Here is a 17,181-nt window from a genome sequence, read left to right on the forward strand (position 1 = left end):
GTGGGTTCTCTACGCTTTGGCAATGCAGAATGCAGTTTTGCTCCTCTCTACCCCATTTCTGCATAGCCATGAAAAAGCTTTTACCTCCATTGGTGAAACCACTGCTGCATCAAAAAAGAAAAATTAAGTCAAACTATAAAATATTTCTTACTTTACAAAGAAAGAGATCTCTTTCAAAGCATTTGTTTGGCATTTGTTCAGTAGACCATAAAACATGGTGTAAGATCTCTGACAGGTAATGTGTTGTCATACTACTTACTGCAATCAGCTGTGACAGGAGACACCTTCAACCAACTACCCTGTAATTATGCTAAGGTTTTCACCAAATGACAAACCCCAATTGGCTGGGCCAGAGCCCTGCCTTTCCAGACAAGGCTAATTATTTTGTCCACTCACCCGTTCATTCACTCCAGCAAGCCCCGACCTGTGGAATCATGTAGGTGAGTATTTACTACTTATTTTTATATTGCTTAAATTTTTACCATTTTGAAATGTAAATCTCAGCGAGGGAAGGTAAATTTTGGCAGGACTTTCCAGAAAGATTGTCAGGAATCATGAGGTGTAACCACCACTGTTATGAATCATGGGTGATACTGTCGCCTATTTCTCTCTCAGCATGTTTTAACTTTTTTTTTTTTTCATTCCAAGTGATTCATTGAGCGTACAAAAACACACAAAAGATTACTTATAAACTGTAACTATATAGCTGTCATAGGTATTGAGTAAAATTATTGTCTCCATATCAATGAAATTGCTAAAACAATTTTACGCTAACACTTGTTTTAAGCTTTTTAGGTTAAGTTGTTCATCTAGGCAATTTTTCTCTAGGGGTGGGAATAGGGAAGAGTAGTCTAATAACGATTTTTGTTTCTTTAGGAGTCTACTGGAATCAACTTACGCTTGGGGAAGTTTAGTAAAAAGTTATTTGTCCCTAGTGAATGCTTCTAGTCAGGGGTGAAAGAAAAAGACACCTGAATGTTTTCAGGCTTTCAACTCAGGTAATTATATGTTGCAGTGTAATAGTTATTTTTGTGTGAAGCTACAGATGGGCAAGGTAATCCACAAAATATCGGAGGCAAGATCTGCCTATAAACGATGGAGCACATGCCGGGGAGTCCCTGCCCAGGTGTGGGTCGGTGTGGGGTGGTGTGGGTCTCTAGTGAAGCCTCCAAGGAGGTGAAGCCTCAGAGAGGATGAGGAGGTAAGTAACAAGAGCCAGGCCTGAACGGCACACGCTGTCCAAGTCACAGCTCCCACGGCAAGTGGTCCAAACTCACACTCTCAGCATGCAAGACATTAAGGCCTTTTATCTTTAAAAACAGTAGACTTCAGCGTGTCTCTCAACTTCGCTGTTTAGCCAAAATCTGTGAGGGTTTGCCTGGTATTTCAGTTAGAAGAAGACATGGTGGTGAGGTCGGGTATCCCGGCTGTTTCTTCGTAAGGACCGCACCAGTGGCTGGTCCAAACGAAAAGTGGTGTTTGCTCAGAGCTGCAAATCCTCTGCTTTCCAGCTCCCTCACTGCAAATCCTTCTCCTTAGGCTTTCTCCAAGGGTTATGCTAATGTGCTTGCTCAGGCAGGTCCAACCGCTCCTTTCTTCTTTTCAGTTGAAACTGTTAATTCTTTGCATAACCGTTTCCCAAAACAGTGCTCGATAATGCTAATGTCTCCTTTATAAATCACCGGTGTTCTGCATAGCTTTGTACTCACCTTTGTTTTGAGACTTTGACATCTGCTTACCCATCTCTCTCGCTTATCTCCAGGGATGGGTGGCAATTACACCGGCTCCTTCTATTAGTAGGTTTATCAAAATAACAAAAGACTATGAGGACTGTGAAGAAACAGCAGGTGAAAAGGGACACTGCAGGAAAGAGAAATTATTCTTGAGGGAATATTCATTTCTCTACTGCAGTTTCACATTTTCCTCCGATTGTATTTATTTATATACAATCATGTGGGAGAAAGGAATATGGAATGAGTTATAGTCCCAGGAGTGGAAGTTTAAAAAGAGAGAGCATTCAGGTATAGCACAAGAGAACATGAAACCACACACTGTGAAGACAGATGTTATTATATAAACTGGTGCTGAGGTTAATAATCCATATTTATTTCCAAGGATAATTCCCTTCGAGGACCCCTCTACCTCCACCTCCTGTTGTTCTAGCTATGAAGTGCTGCTGCTGAAAATTCAGGAGCTATTTAATCCATGCAAGTTGGGCTTACTCCAGGGGTACATCTGCTCCCCTACTTCTAAAAGGGAACATAACTATCATCTTTCTCGAAAGAGAAATAAGAGAGCATAATATTGGGACTGAAACTGTTTCACATTTGGAATTGGCTGCTGTGTTAATTTTCAAACTGTATTATTTCCAAGGATTAAGCAAAAACCAATTCTGTCTCTTCCGCAGACGTCCTCTAGAAGTGTCTCACTTCTTCCAAAGGCACAGCTACTTTTGTATAATGTAGATAATTTTTTCACATTAATCCCTAGAACAGTGTAATGATTTGCTGGGGGGAAAAAAATGTATTTTAAAAACAGATGTGAAATGCCATCCGCTTTAACCAAAAATGTATTGCAGTTATTTATGTGCTGCGTGAAGGCTCAGAAGGAAAGAATATCCTGTGTTTTTCTGTTCAGTTCAGACTTCTGGTTTTCAAAATAATACTCCTATGGGGAACGATGAACATACATCCTCCATATTATGGGCTCCCTTTGGTACTGTTTACACACATGTAGGTATAACAATATCTTGTTTGGAAGAGCTCGCTGAGAAGATCTAGTAAATTGCTTAGGAAGCCTGTTTTCATACCGTAACTCCAAGTGCCCAGTGATGTGCACTAACAGCTCTTCGTAAAAATTGCTGTCCACAAGAGTTTAAAATGGTACAGGAATACAAGATACTGCTGCAAAAAAAACCCACATAGGGCATCTTAGGTGGAATTTCAAAGCATTATCTTGATGAAACCTTTCAAAGATTATTTAATTTACTCAGTTGATATCCCATAGAATAGGGGAATCAATGAAAATTTTGCCTGTAACTTTCTGAGGTAGTTGGAAGAAAGAACAGGTGGAATATACAGGCTAAACCAGAGAAAATAGGGGTTAGGGTTTTTTTATTATGTCAAGTCTTCTAATCAGAATTATTCAAGAGGGCTAAGTGTGATACAATGAAAACTATTTGACTAAAAACAAACAAAGAAAACCACCAGTTGCTTTTAAAAATTAGGCTGTGACTTGTCCCATATTCTACACCAGGGTAGTAGTAATGTAGCATAGAAATGGAATCCAAATATACTCCCAGGTAGATCTGTGCTTTAGTTAGCTGTATACTAATCAATATTATTGTAGATGTATGACTATATTTTTAATATAATATTGACTAGTAATTAATATTTTTAATGATTTCAAATCTTGATATAGAAAATATGTTTGGATTCGTTTTGTTGTAAAGCACTAGAGATTCAGCAGACATTTTGCAGAAGAACCTTAGCGAGATGGAATACTCTGCAAAGTGACACGTGATGGACTTTTATCTTGTCCCTGATTCCTCTGCAATGGAAACTGTCATTACAGAATCTGAGTTCTGCCAAGCCTAATTATACACAATACAGCAAAGGAAATTTTCCAAATACGCTTGGAAGTGTGTTCAGACAGTGTATTTGGCTAACTCACTAACAAACAAATTAGAACATCAATAAACAGGCTGTGAGGATATTAAGAATTTTTATAAAACTGAGAATTAGGACTTGGAAGAGAAAAAAATGAAAATGAAGAGGAAAGAGTTTTTCCCAACATTTGAAATTAGTCATGGAACACTGCAGTAGTCCTCGAAAAAGTATAAAAAATAATTGGGACATATTACTAAAAACATACAGAGGACTCATTTAAATAACTGAACAGTAGCTTGACTAAATCTTGTGCATGCACATTTTTAAGGAGGGCTGTCTACAACCTGGATGCTCAGCTCTGGACCTTTACATCATTGGCATATTTTCATTTCTTCCACAGGCAACAGTGAGGAATACCAGCACAGAAATTTGTTTGGAGGATTCCTCAGGCTTCAGGTCCTCACACACTCATTGCCCTGTTCTCAGAACTCAAGAATGGGAGTAAGCAATGATGAAAGAGGTGGTTTGGCAGTTCTTGATGATAAGGATGGCCACGGCACTGGGGTGTAGCTTGACAAGCATTTCTTGAATCAGACATGCTGGCTACACTAGCCAGTTTTGCTGGTTCATGTACTTAGTCATAAAAAAACCCTTCCTCTCTTTTCTTTTGGCTGAGGTATTTTTAACCGGAACAATTAATTGTGTGTCCTCATAAGCAGTGGCCTTACCCCAACTGAGAAGATTTTACTGAAGTGGGGTGCAGTTCTAAAAACCACTGTCAAAATAAGCACTTACCAAACTCTGGCTTTACAGACCAGTGCGGTTTAATGCATCCATAACAACAGGGCTACATCCTACTATGCAAAGATCATCCTTCACACGCAGTATTTGACCAGGTTAAACCTGCCATGAGCTGGGCAGCACAGATGTCTCATGCTTCCAGAGGTGGACCTTCTTTCTAAGCAGCTTCCTATTCCTCACGAGTGTAAATGTTATCCTCACAACATTCCCTGTGCTTGTGTTCATTCAATATCATTGCCTTCTCTTTTAGAAATCCCAAAATCACCCAAGTGGGGAATGCAATGTAACTACAAGGTTATTCTTCCCTTTCTTCTGTGGCTGTTTCATGACTCTGACACCTGTTTGTACTGAACAGCCAACCTCTAGCCCAGGACATACACCTCCAAAAAGGAGCAGGAGGCTTTAAGTCCTCTCTAAGTTGAAGTTCCAGTAGCAATACTGTTCCCTTCATCTAGAAGAAGGACCCCTCCAGAACAGAATGGAAGAGAACAGGGCCATTTCTTTCAATGGCACCACCTGAGGCAGCCAAGGACAGGGCAGGAGGGATGTCAGACACAAGAAGTATTTTCTACTGATCCATGAAAAATACAAACGTTGACCTCGGACAGCTTTTTGCTAGCAGTATGGGCTGCTTTGATCCTATTCAGAGAAACTAAGTCTATGGTCTGTATCAGTATTGCCGGTACATTTTTTTTAGGGAAAAAAAAAAAAAAAGCTTTGGATTCTGCTTCAGTTTCCAAGTTTAAATCTGTTAACACTTAATTATATATATCCTTATTCTCTTCCTCTGCTCCTATTTTATTTCTCCTTAGGACTTAATCAGGGCTGATCTCTTCACAGAAGCTGGAATTGAGTCTTTAGATATCTTCATGACTTCGTATTTTTATAGCATTCAGACAAAGGAAGATACAAAGCAACTTGTCCCAAGAACTTATAAGTTACACTCTCTAGTACCGTATTTTGTCTGAAATGTTGGGAGTTATTTTTACATCGAAGTAGCTAGTGTTTATACGAAAATGAAAGAATATGGAATAAATCGTCAATATTCCGATACCATCTGTATATTTGACCCTGTATCCTACACCACTGCTTTACAGGGATTTAGAGACTTAAATGTAAAGATTTAAAGAGCTAGATTCTTCTGCCCTGTCAAAAAAAGCAGTTTCACATTCAAAATTCTGTATCTGTATTTTCCTCAGCCAAGGGAAAAAACTAACCAATTTTTACATCAGTATTTCTTAATGTAATTTCACATCATTTATTATGTCAGTAATTAATAAGCAATTACACACACATTTGCAATGCAAGAAACAGTTAACACACATTTGAAAACTATGCCATCTATAAAATGATAGTTATATTGATGATCTCAGGCTTAGAAGTGTTCTTACATGCTGCTGTTCAACCAGATACCACAGCTCAGTAACGCTCATCTTCTCCCTTAGAAGTCACGAACAGCACTCCTGCTTTCTCAAACTAGAACAGGGAAAGATTTTATGGACTGTTGTTTGAAATTTGAGAAGTGTGGTTAAGACTATCAACATAATAATGTCAGATACTGCTTGTGTTTATTGGCTTAAGCTTATTTTTAATAGTAGCAGGTCTGACTTGACTAAGCAATGTCTAATTCTTTCAAGGCTAAACGTGACTTGACTAATCATGTCTAATTTTCATTAAAAAAAAACAAAGCTGAATTCTTCTAACATTTAGTGGTACTTGCTGAATATAAGCCAAACAGCATAATTAATGATTTTTGACGGGGACACATCATCTGGTTGTGATGCATAATATTTGTGTGAAGTTCAAGCCTATGTGTAGTACTCCTCTCCCCGTTAGTTTCTAACTGTCTTTGGCCAAGTGGGGCATCATTTTTCAGGGTCAGGTGGCATGGCCCAGATCTATGACCTTGTAGCTACCAAAATACGGGAGCATACTTCCCTTTTCAATTATATGTGTTTCTGTGGTTCAGTTTATGCTAAGAAAAATGATGAAATAATTAAACCAAGACAATTCATACGATTTCCTCTAATATGTAACCTTTACAAATGCCAAATTCGGGAAAACGTAAAGCATAAAGCCTATTTCCCTAGGCTAAGGGCATTTAGATCCATCAGTATGTACTTCTAGTCAGGCAGCCCCAGAGCAATTAGTGTTAATATATTGTAAAGATATTGACTTTTTGACAAAGACAAGGGCAGCTTTATGACTCAGCTCACTTAGACCGACATCCAAGGAGACTGAAAAGAATAACATTTATCAGAGCTGTCATCGTTAGGCTGGGCCAAAGGCAATCCTTTTAACTGGAAGCTATCAAGTAAAATAATCTATTAACTTATACCCAGCAGAGTACATTACAGCAAGATTTGGAGAAGAATCATTTCCCAATAATCAGCTAAAACAAACTTTTCAAGATAAGCCAATAATAAATGAGTTCTAGCTAAACCAGTAAATGTAGTATTCTAAACAATGCTTTCCTCTTTTCTTCTACATCAAATCAGCCTATTATAAAATCCACTTATAAAGAAAGCTTAAAAAGAATAAAATTTGTTTCCTGTAGTTTTCTGACTTTGATGGAGACAAGAAATCTTTCATAACCAGAGCCAGAGGCATAGTAAAAGCTGAACTACACTTACAACTCCTTTCTTAGGTGACCCCATTTTGTTATGACAAAACCAATTACATACTGGATGAATGTTCTGGCAAATACCAGTGTATCTCAGCTCTTTATGTGTCATAATTTTATTTCATTTTAATAAGCTGTACTTACCTAAGTGAAAAATATCTTCCCCCAGAATTTCTGTATGGAATTATTTTTTTTTGTCCCAGAAGTCTCAGTCTGTACCATCTCAAGAAACGTCACCTTGAAGAATGTAGGAGCCAGCAAGGGCAGATGTTCTGTTGGACCTCATAGTTATAAACAGGGAAGGTGAAGGCTGGGAGCAGTCTTGGCTGCAGTGACTACGAGACGGTGGAGTTCAGGATCCTGAAAAGAGGGAACAAGGCAAATTGCAGGATCACAACCACTCACTTCAGGAGAACACACTTTGGGGATCAGCTTGGAAGAATCCCATGGGGGACAGCCCTGGAGAGAAGAGGTGGTTGATTTTCAAGAATCCCCTTTTCCAAGCTCAAAACCAGTTCATCTCCACATGCAGAAAATCAAGCAAAGGCAGCAGGAGCTCCTGACAAAACTGAGACGTAAAAAGAAAGCACACGTAAGGTAGAAGCAGGGACAAGTACCCAGGGAGGCATACAGAGACACTGTCTGAGCGTGTAAGGATGGGGTTAAGAAACCCAAAGCCCACCTGGAGTTTAGTCTGGTAAGAGATGTGAAAGGCAACATGAACGGCTTTTGCAGGTTTATCATCATCAGAAGACCAGGGAAAATGCGTGCCCACTGCTGACAGGGGCAGATCTAATGGGAAAGGACGTGGAAGAGACAGAGGTACTCAACGGCTTTTCCACCTCAGCCTTTACTGCAAAGACTGTTTTTTTGGGATCCCAGGCTTCTTGGACTGGAGGAAAGACGACTTACCTTCGGTGGAGGAGGATCAGGTTAGGGAACATTTAAACGAACTGGACATGCACGAGTCTACGGGGCACAACTGTATGTCCCTATGAGGAGCTGTATGTGCTGAAGAAGCTGGCTGATGCCAATACAAAGCCACTCTTGATAATCTTGAAATCTAATCCTCACCATGAAAGGTCATGGTGATTGGGGAAGGGTTCTGAGGAGTGTAAGAAAGCAAATGTCACTCTGATCTTAAAAAAGGAGAATCCCAGGAACTGTGAACTAGTCAGCCTAGTCTCACCTCAGTCCCTGGGAGGCTGACAGAGTAGACAATTCTGGAAAACATTTCCAAACATTAAGGACAAGAATGTGATTTGAAGTAGTCAGCATGGATTAACAAAGATGAAATCATGCCTGCCCAACCTGACAGCCTTCTACAAAGAGAAGACTGGCTTAGTGGACAAGAGGAGGGCAAGGGATATTGTTGAACTTGATTTTAGCAAGGCTTGCAACACTATCTCCTGTAACGTTCTCACTGATTAAGTACAAGCTAAATAAATGGACAGTGAAACTGAAAACTGGCTGAACTGCCAAGCTCAAAGGGTTGTGATCAGTGCCAGGAAGACCAGCTGTCAAGGAGAGGGGAAAAAAAAAAAAAGCCAAACCAAACAAAAAAGTGCAAACTATATTTGACCAGAGCTCAGGCTATTTGTGAATGGCTACAGAGAACTCTTTGCAGATATGTGCATAATACTGTGGATGCTCAAGTGTGGCACAAAAGCAATTTGTATTAACACATTGAGGGAATGAGGATGACAGGGCCAAAATCCCAGCTGAAGGTTTGCGCTGGTCTGGGAAGAAAAGGTGCATTCCTGGTACAGGATGTAGAATGTACTTTAAGTTCCTTGACTTATGGTCAGAAACTGGGCTCCAGGGGCTCAGGGGCAGAGTGACTGAGGAGACAGAGGTGCTGTCATGGCTGGTAGGAGGAAGCTGTTGCAGTTCTAGCTCTACCGTACATTGCACCGCACCACCTATGCTACTTTTTGCTTCCCTTCCTCACCTGTCTTTCATCCACCTGCAGACGAGTTCTGAAGGGATGTGTGATACTGCTCAGTTGTACTTTCTGCTCCTTCTACTTGCACTTCCTACTCCAGGACTATAAGCTTCTGTTTTGAAAAAAATTTCCTCCTCTGCTGCCAAACCCTCTTCCAAGAATCCCTGCTATTGGTGCTTGTTTGCCAGTCTTTCAGCTATGCATGCTTCTGTCTTTGAGGGGCCAGCTTCATTCACATGTGCTGGCACCTATAAGCCAAGAAAATTGAATTGGCTGTTGTACCCTCCTCAGCGAGGCTGGGGACCCGGCACAAGGAATGGCTAGCAGCTCTGTGCTTCTCCACTGACACAATGACCAAGAGCTGGCAGCATGCCCAGGAAGAAAAAGAATAAAAGAGAATAAAAGGGAAAATATCCCTATTGCCTGTCGGCATTCGAAGTGATGGATGAGGAAGAAGCAAAGTGGGGTCTGCTAAATAGACTTGCTAATTTGGGATGCTAAGCGTCTGGGTTCTGGCACTTTTTGAGGAGCCCTGTAATGCAAAACCCCTCCCCCGTGAAACTCAACTCTTAGAGATGTCTTCCTTCAGTACAACTTCTCCATCTGTCCTTGGTTTCCTCCTGCTCCTCAGAAAAGGAAAGCTAACTCTTGAATGAAGAATCCCAGGATCATTTTTAGACAGTGTTAACGTCTGTGACCTGTAGTCCATTTGTTGACATAGGTTCTTTCATTGTTTCATTTCATCACCCAAAGGTCTAGATTTCACCATTCTGGCAGAATCTACGCTGCTGTGCTATCGGTCACACTGCTCTGCCTTTTTTTTTTCTTTTTTGTTTTCTCCCCATGATAATTCCTTTCACACATGCTTTTCTCCCACAATCAAAGCAAATCTGGATTTTTCAGTAGATTCAAACGTGATCAAACTCAGTGAACACACAGGGAATCTCACTGTACTACTACAACAACAATCTCTGCTGTGAACCTGGCCTGAGGCTGGATTTAGGAAGGTTCAAGTCTCCATCAGCCTCTCATTACACTGTCAAGCCTTTTGGGGTATGCAACAATTTGACAGATGGAGGCGTTCTGCCATTTTATTGAAATAAATTAACAAAAAATCATGCAGCTGGAGGGATGATAAAAAAAAATACAAATGGATAATAACCGCAACCTGTTGTCTGTACGCACCGTATGAATCTAAGATTCTGTGCCCATACAGCTTATAAATTTTACACTAAGTAGGCACAGAAATGACAAACAGAGGTAGAGAGACAATTCAAGATGTAGGGACCAGAGATCTGTGGTTTCCGTTCCTAGCTGAACTTAGTAAATGCAAACCAAAATATTGTTTGCTTTTTTACATCTGCTCTCAGAGATTTTACATTTCCAGCCACCTTGTGGCCCACTTCCTGGTGACTCCTATATTTTTGTGCACACTCTTATGTGCTCCTTAGATACTCTATGGCCTCATCATGAGGTCTCCATGGAAAGTGACAGATCCAGGTTTAAACCATTTCAAAATAAGGAGGAAAGTGGATTCAGGTGAGTTACTGCACAGAGGAATGTTTTAGCTACTGGGCTACTATGTAAAAGTTGCTGACTGCACTATGACTACCACCACTACCATCATGTTATTGAACATAAGTGTGCGGGCTCACTGTTGGGTGTTTGGGCAACCTCAGCTTTCCTAATGAATTATACTTCTGGGCAGACTTGGACTTGGGGTCACTTAATCTGTAGCTCTCAAACGGCCTCAAGCAACATATAGATGGCCATACACCAAGATGATACACAGCTTTTGAGCCTGTTTAAAAGAGCTCTGGACAGAAGATAGAATACCTATAATATTTCAGATACCTCACTGAGTTAAATGAGTGTATGTGGATTGTTTTCTTGCATGAATTGGGACATTCCAGGTTCCAGTTTTGTGTTATTTTGTATCTTCCCTTAAGTGCTCTGAAAAATTAGTGAATTAAGACCTAGAACTTTATTTTGAGATAGGTGAGAAATATCACATATAGATTACTGTTGATTAAAAGAAGACATTGTGACACTGTTCACTTTTACAGACATCAGTCACTGGCACAATCAGGACTACTACCGAGCAAACTCATTCTGATCCATGACTCACTGGATACCACTCCAGTGACAGTTTTATATCTACTTTATATATATGTACAATTTTATATAGAGAGAATTTATTTCCTTTGTGATTGTACATTGTGCTTTTCTTTCAAAGCAGAATTTTATTCAAAGATTACAATGTATTCAGAATCACAAATGGTATTTCTTTCATGGTTAGAAATGAAATATTTATCATGTCTTATTTTATCTAAATTTGTTTCTTTTTCTGTATTAGGTCTCAGAAGTTGTTGAAAGGTTTCCTGCAGTCTGAAATGACAGAAAGCCTCATATAAAGGACACTCCTATTTTATACCTAAGGAATATTGCTTAATAGGTACTCATCTGAAGAAATATATTGTATGGTACAGCTTTTGACAGACTACCAACCTTCTCAACACACAGAAAGTATTTAATTTTTGCCTGATCAGAAGCACCTAATGTCACTGCACATGGTACAATGGAAACCCTAAGACAAATACAAAGTTTTGGTATCTGTGTTACCTGTACGTATCCTATAGCATCTGGTATGGTGTTCGCCACTCTTCTAGTTTCTTGCTGCTCATCTCTGAACATACGAGCGCGTCCACTTGTTTCTAATTCACCTTTCCTTTCTATCTGGAATGCTCCTACAGAACTTTGCACTGAAAGGACTGGAGTGCAGCTGGACATGGACTTTTTTTCTTTTGTTGGAAGCACCCTGAAGACATCCACTGGGCAAAACATCACTCTCTTCTATCCAGACAGGCTTGGCTACTATCCTTACAAAAATGAAGTCACAGGAGAGGCGTTCAATGGAGGTCTCCCCCAACTGTCACTGCTGGAGAATCATTTGAAAAAAGCCAAAGAGGACATCCAGTTCTATATTCCTTCAGATGAACAGTTTGGATTGGCTGTCATTGACTGGGAAAACTGGAGACCTGTGTGGATAAGGAACTGGGGATCAAAAGACATTTATAGACAGGAATCCATTGAACTAGTTCAGCAGAGAGACCTCAGTCTATCAGAAGCCGAAGCCAGGAATATAGCTAAAATGGAATTTGAAGCTGCAGCAAAATCAATTATGTTGGAATCTTTAAAGCTGGGCATAGAATTGAAGCCAAATCGTCTGTGGGGATACTACCTTTATCCAGACTGTTATAACTATGATTACAAACAAAACCCACATAATTATACAGGAACCTGTTTAGATATTGAAATAGAAAGAAATAATGAGCTTAATTGGTTGTGGGAGGAAAGCACAGCACTTTATCCATCTGTCTATCTAGAGACAGCCTTAAGATCTTCCAGAAATGCCCAACTCTTTGTTCGCAACAGAGTTCGAGAAGCCATTAGAATTTCTTATGTCTCTAATTCTACTCATCCTCTTCCAGTTTTTGTATATACGCGTCCAGTATTCACAGATGTCTATGAGGAATATCTCTCCCAGGTGAGTGGAGCTAGACCTCAAATATTTCAAATTTAAGTGGAAAGAAATTAGAAGGTGGCATTTATTTAGCAAATATGCTAACTCATATGAGAAAAAAAAGTGTGTAGATTTTGTTTAAAAATTAAATCAGTCCATCAAAGAAATATGATCAAACGGAACACTAAGAGGTCTATTTTGAAACCTTCTTCATTATATTTATCAAATAGTATTTTATTCTAAGTAGTTTTCACATGTAGCAAAATATTACAAAGCTAGAAAGCATATCTAGTACATTAAGTCAGGAAAGAAATTTGAGTAGCCTCTTCCAAAACAAATTAGTGAAACTGGGTTAGCCTAATGTCTGCTTTTGAGGTTATAAGAAAAAACAATAAAAGGGAGTCTTTCTTTTCCTTGAAAAAGGGTTTAAAAGCTAGTGAGAAAATTCTGTCTTTAGCTGTACTCAAATAGCTTTTCAGATGGTATTTCAGCATCTCATGGGTTAGTCAAGGTTAGGCTCCAATTACTGTCTAATTATCTTATTGAAGTTCTGGCTACACTCTTCCCTTCACATTTTCATATAAACTGGCCCTATCAGAGATACCACAAATCTGGGGAATCTCTTCCTGGTCATCCAGGCCATGAGGAAGGGGAAGTTAGAGGTTGTGGTCCTGGTGACTATGCTGTGTCTGGTGTCCTCTCACATCCTGGATAGAGCACCACCAGGCATTGCGCTGCAGCTCTGTAGATACCTTCAGGGAGCAAGGGGTGCTGCCAGGGTCCCTGCTGGGCTCCTAGTTAATCATTTAAATCCTATCATCCTTACATTCTTCCTTTTCATGCGTTGTGCCCCACTGTATATTTTTTCCTTGTTCTTTTTCTACCCATAGTCCTCTTCCATCCCAGATGGGCTTTAAGATTTTGTTAGGGCTGGGCCAACACCTGACTCTAAAAGGAGAACCAGACAGAAAAAAATTTCCCAAATCAATCTCTGTAAAAGGCCAGAGCCATTCTCTGGAGAAAAGAGATTCCTTTTGGTGAAAACTCTTTCTCTTGCTGCTTTTCTGCTTTATCACTTTCTGGTAACTGAAACTAAGTTAAAAAAAAAAAAAAAGCAAAAAAAAGCTGTGCTTTCTTTCCAGCGTCTGCTTCAGGCAGCATTACTGAAACCAGTTACTACCAACTGAGCAGCCGGGAGGCAGCGCAGCAAAATAAAATGGTTGGAAGAGTGTATGTCATATGCCTAACCACTGGCTCAGTTTTACAGCCTTGTTTTCCTAACCAGATGACATATATAAATTGGATATAGTTGGCAACATTTTCTGGCATCACCTGTGCAATCCAGTTCCAGAATAAAATACTGTAATCGAGAACAGAATGTTTGCATCATGTGTAATTGCTTGCTGTCTTCAAAGTAGTTATTTTGGCTACGTAATTTACTATATGCATTCTACCTTTTGCCCTTATGTTATAGCTTACTTACATTAGCATAATCCTTTGCATATTTCCTCTCAGGATGACCTGGTAAACACCATTGGAGAATCTGCTGCACTGGGTGCTTCTGGAATTGTGATCTGGGGTGATATGAATTTAACACAAAATAAGGTATGCCAGATTATTATATGACATTTTAAAAGAGCAATAAAGTGAAAAGGATACAAAGCACTATGATTACTTATATCATATCTTCTATGACTCCATATTGCCAGCAGTCTTCTCTAGCTAAAAATCAAGCACATTTGAGGCTTCAGAATTCTGTCGTTGACTACACAGAATAAGAGTTCAATATTTTAAAAAATCAGTGTTGGCTCTGAGTAACTGGGCAAGCTACCATGATAACTGTACGCAAGTTAGCACTTGTTTAGTTAATTTAAGGAAAGAATTCCTATATCTTCATTGCATTCCAGTCATGAGGTACAGAAAAAATTACTTGTGCTTGCTCAGGACAATTTTTAAAAGACTCTTCTGCTTTTTAAAGTGGTGCACTTAGCAATAACATTTAAAGCGCTAGGAGGAGCCAGTCTGTGAAATTTCAGCTCTAGCCTGTTCTGTGTGTTTTAAATAGTACTTTGATTAATTTTACTGTAAGAAAGATCTGAGTCAGAAGAGGAAAAAAAAAATCGAATCTGTTTTAGGAAGGCCAAATACATAGTTTGAGAAACATTCTTATAAGGATGTTCAAATAAATCTTTTGAACTAGCTCATTCATACCCAGCAAGCAGATATAATAAACTACTGCATGGGAAGACTCTTCTAAAGTCTTCTAAGAGCAAAGAAGTGAAACTCTTCAGCGCTACTGGGCCTCCTGTCACAGAAAGTATGGCCAAATAAACCTCGGCAGCTCTGGAAGGGTCCGATTCCTCATATCATCCCACTTTGACTCTTTTTAGTATGTGCCTGCCTTCGAGAAAGCATCAGTTGCACCTGAAGCTTTTTTGCCCATTACCCCAATAACAGAACATAGAGGAGCAACAACTTTTATTGCCTGAATTTTGAGATTTGTATGAGCAAATAGAATTTTTCACAGCCCAGTCAAACTATGTTTTTGTGGACTAATCACACCTTTTTCTTTACAGCTATCAGAGTCAGTAGCCTTTCAGCAATGAAATATTACTGTGAGCCTCACTTCTGCAAGAATTGCATCAACCAAAATTTTCAGGCAGGTTTTTTATATATACCTAAAAGAAAAACAAAAAAGCTACATATACCTCAGATTCACTGAAGTGATCTCCTTGGGTGTAAATATTAGCTGTATCCGTGTGTGGTATTAGGAAAATGCCCTAAGGAGAAATAGGGTCAGAAACAAAGAAAGAGTTTGCAAAGCCTCTGGTTATTGAACTGTGCCAAGCATACACAGAATATATGCCAACATGATCAATTAAAATGATCAATTCTTTTAGCATGCTTTCCAGTTGACCATCCTCCCAAAATACTTTCCATTCAAAAATGTTGTGAAAGCTCCCTACTCCTGCAGCCTAGCTATTCGGGTCAGGGGAAAATTGAAGAGCCTTACAGAGATGATTTGATAGAAAAATTATTTGTTCGGGCTGAAGAAGTGACATTTTTTTTCAAGATATCCTTTCAAACTGTTCAAGATACAAAAAAAGGAACTTCAATCCTTCATGTAACTTTTTTCAATGCATCTGATTCAAAATGCTACATGAAACATACAGATAAAATGAAAGCTTAAAGTCATCTGCTTTCTGATATAAGTGCTTTTCATAACATCTCCAGTAACCACCCAACATAAATTTGCTGCGATCCTTGAGCTATATAGCAACTTCTCAGATAAACTTGCTTCCAACAACCAGTTATAACTATTATCAAAACCTCAGGAGAAACATTCATAGATATCCACTATGGTACTGTTATTAGAATGACAGCATTGTAATGGTTTCCATACTAAACACTGCAGATATGATGCTCTTTCCACAGAACACCTGTAGGACTCTGGACAACTACCTGAGGAGGACTCTGACCCCATACCTCATCAACGTCACGATGGCAGCCAGAATCTGTAGCCAAGTGTTATGTCAAGGCGCTGGTGCTTGTGCACGGAAAAAATGGAATTCCAGTGACTATCTTCACTTGAACCCCAAGAATATTGCCATTCAAATGACAAAGGATGGAAAATACACCCTGCAAGGGCAACCAGCATTTCAGGATCTGCAAACGTTCGTAGAAAAATTTGATTGCCACTGTTATGCAGGGCAAAGTTGTGAACCTAGAGTTGATATAAATGACATCCATTACCTCCATGCTTGCATTTCAGAAGATATTTGCATTCATGTATCCTCAAATTCACTTTCTGATATAGAAGTCTCTGAAGAAAAGATCCTGTCTAACAGAACTGTATTTCCATTTACCTCTCAGAGTAAGGTGACATTATCTACACATCTTGAAACAGAAGATTTTCAATCTACCTTTGGAAAGAATATACTCAATGTAACATCTGCAGAATATAACACTGTCACAGCTGCCACTGGATATGATTTAGAAGCAAATGACACTCGTACTTTCAGTAGTGCTTCATCCTATAAGATGTTTAATCTGTTTTGTTTAATTCTAATTTTGAGAACCTTAATATAAATGACCCACGGAATTGAGAATATTCTTTTCTAAAGGTTTTATTTACACAGAAAAATCATTCCTGAAAGGCATAAAACAGCTGCAACTCTGAGGTCTTATCTGTATCAGGTAACCTTTTCTGTTCCATAGGTGACACTTCAGCTTGAAAGTATTTCTTCAGTTTAGTTCTATAAACTACTATTTGTGCCAAAGATATACTGGTATGTATACACTGATTTGACCATATGGAAGGCTAATCCAGAATAAGGAATATTTTTTTACAGTTTACATTTTTAACAGTTATATTAAAAAAAAAAAACAACAAGTATTGCAGATAATGTAATTTTGTACACTTCAAGTTAAGCCAATTAAATACATCCCAGCCTGGATTTCATTGAGTCTCAGCAGTCAACAGGTTTGATGCTCTATGCGGGAATTCATTTCATTCCAAAGGAAAATTAGCTCTTAAAAATATTTGGCATAACTTTAGATCTGTGGGACTTTGCAGCACAAAATTGATTACTGTAATGTTTCTCCACTTTTCACAATATCTACAGGGACACTATGGTTTTTCTTTTAATTAAATATATTCATAACTTCAAAGGGTTCTAAC

General features: G+C 39.1%; 1 protein-coding gene across 1 annotated transcript; it reads left to right on the forward strand.

The window, feature by feature from the left end:
* The first annotated feature begins 11,555 nt into the window (after window positions 1-11,555).
* On the forward strand, window positions 11,556-16,589 carry SPAM1 (sperm adhesion molecule 1). Its single transcript, XM_074168099.1, has 3 exons — window positions 11,556-12,524; window positions 14,016-14,105; window positions 15,936-16,589. Exons 1-3 carry the CDS (start codon window positions 11,556-11,558, stop codon window positions 16,587-16,589), a joined length of 1,713 nt encoding a protein of 570 aa, XP_074024200.1.
* The last annotated feature ends 592 nt before the right edge of the window (window positions 16,590-17,181 follow it).

Source organism: Numenius arquata, chromosome 2 (genome assembly GCF_964106895.1).
Source record: "Numenius arquata chromosome 2, bNumArq3.hap1.1, whole genome shotgun sequence".
Taxonomy (NCBI): Eukaryota; Metazoa; Chordata; class Aves; order Charadriiformes; family Scolopacidae; genus Numenius; species Numenius arquata.

Excerpts from the sequence above, each read along its gene's own strand:
- SPAM1 (XM_074168099.1), top strand. The coding sequence starts at position 11,556 with ATGGAAACCCTAAGACAAATACAAAGTTTTGGTATCTGTGTTACCTGT. Across the intron at positions 12,525-14,015 it reads ATGAGGAATATCTCTCCCAG|GATGACCTGGTAAACACCAT; the intron begins GTGAGTGGAGCT and ends ATTTCCTCTCAG. Across the intron at positions 14,106-15,935 it reads TGAATTTAACACAAAATAAG|AACACCTGTAGGACTCTGGA; the intron begins GTATGCCAGATT and ends CTCTTTCCACAG.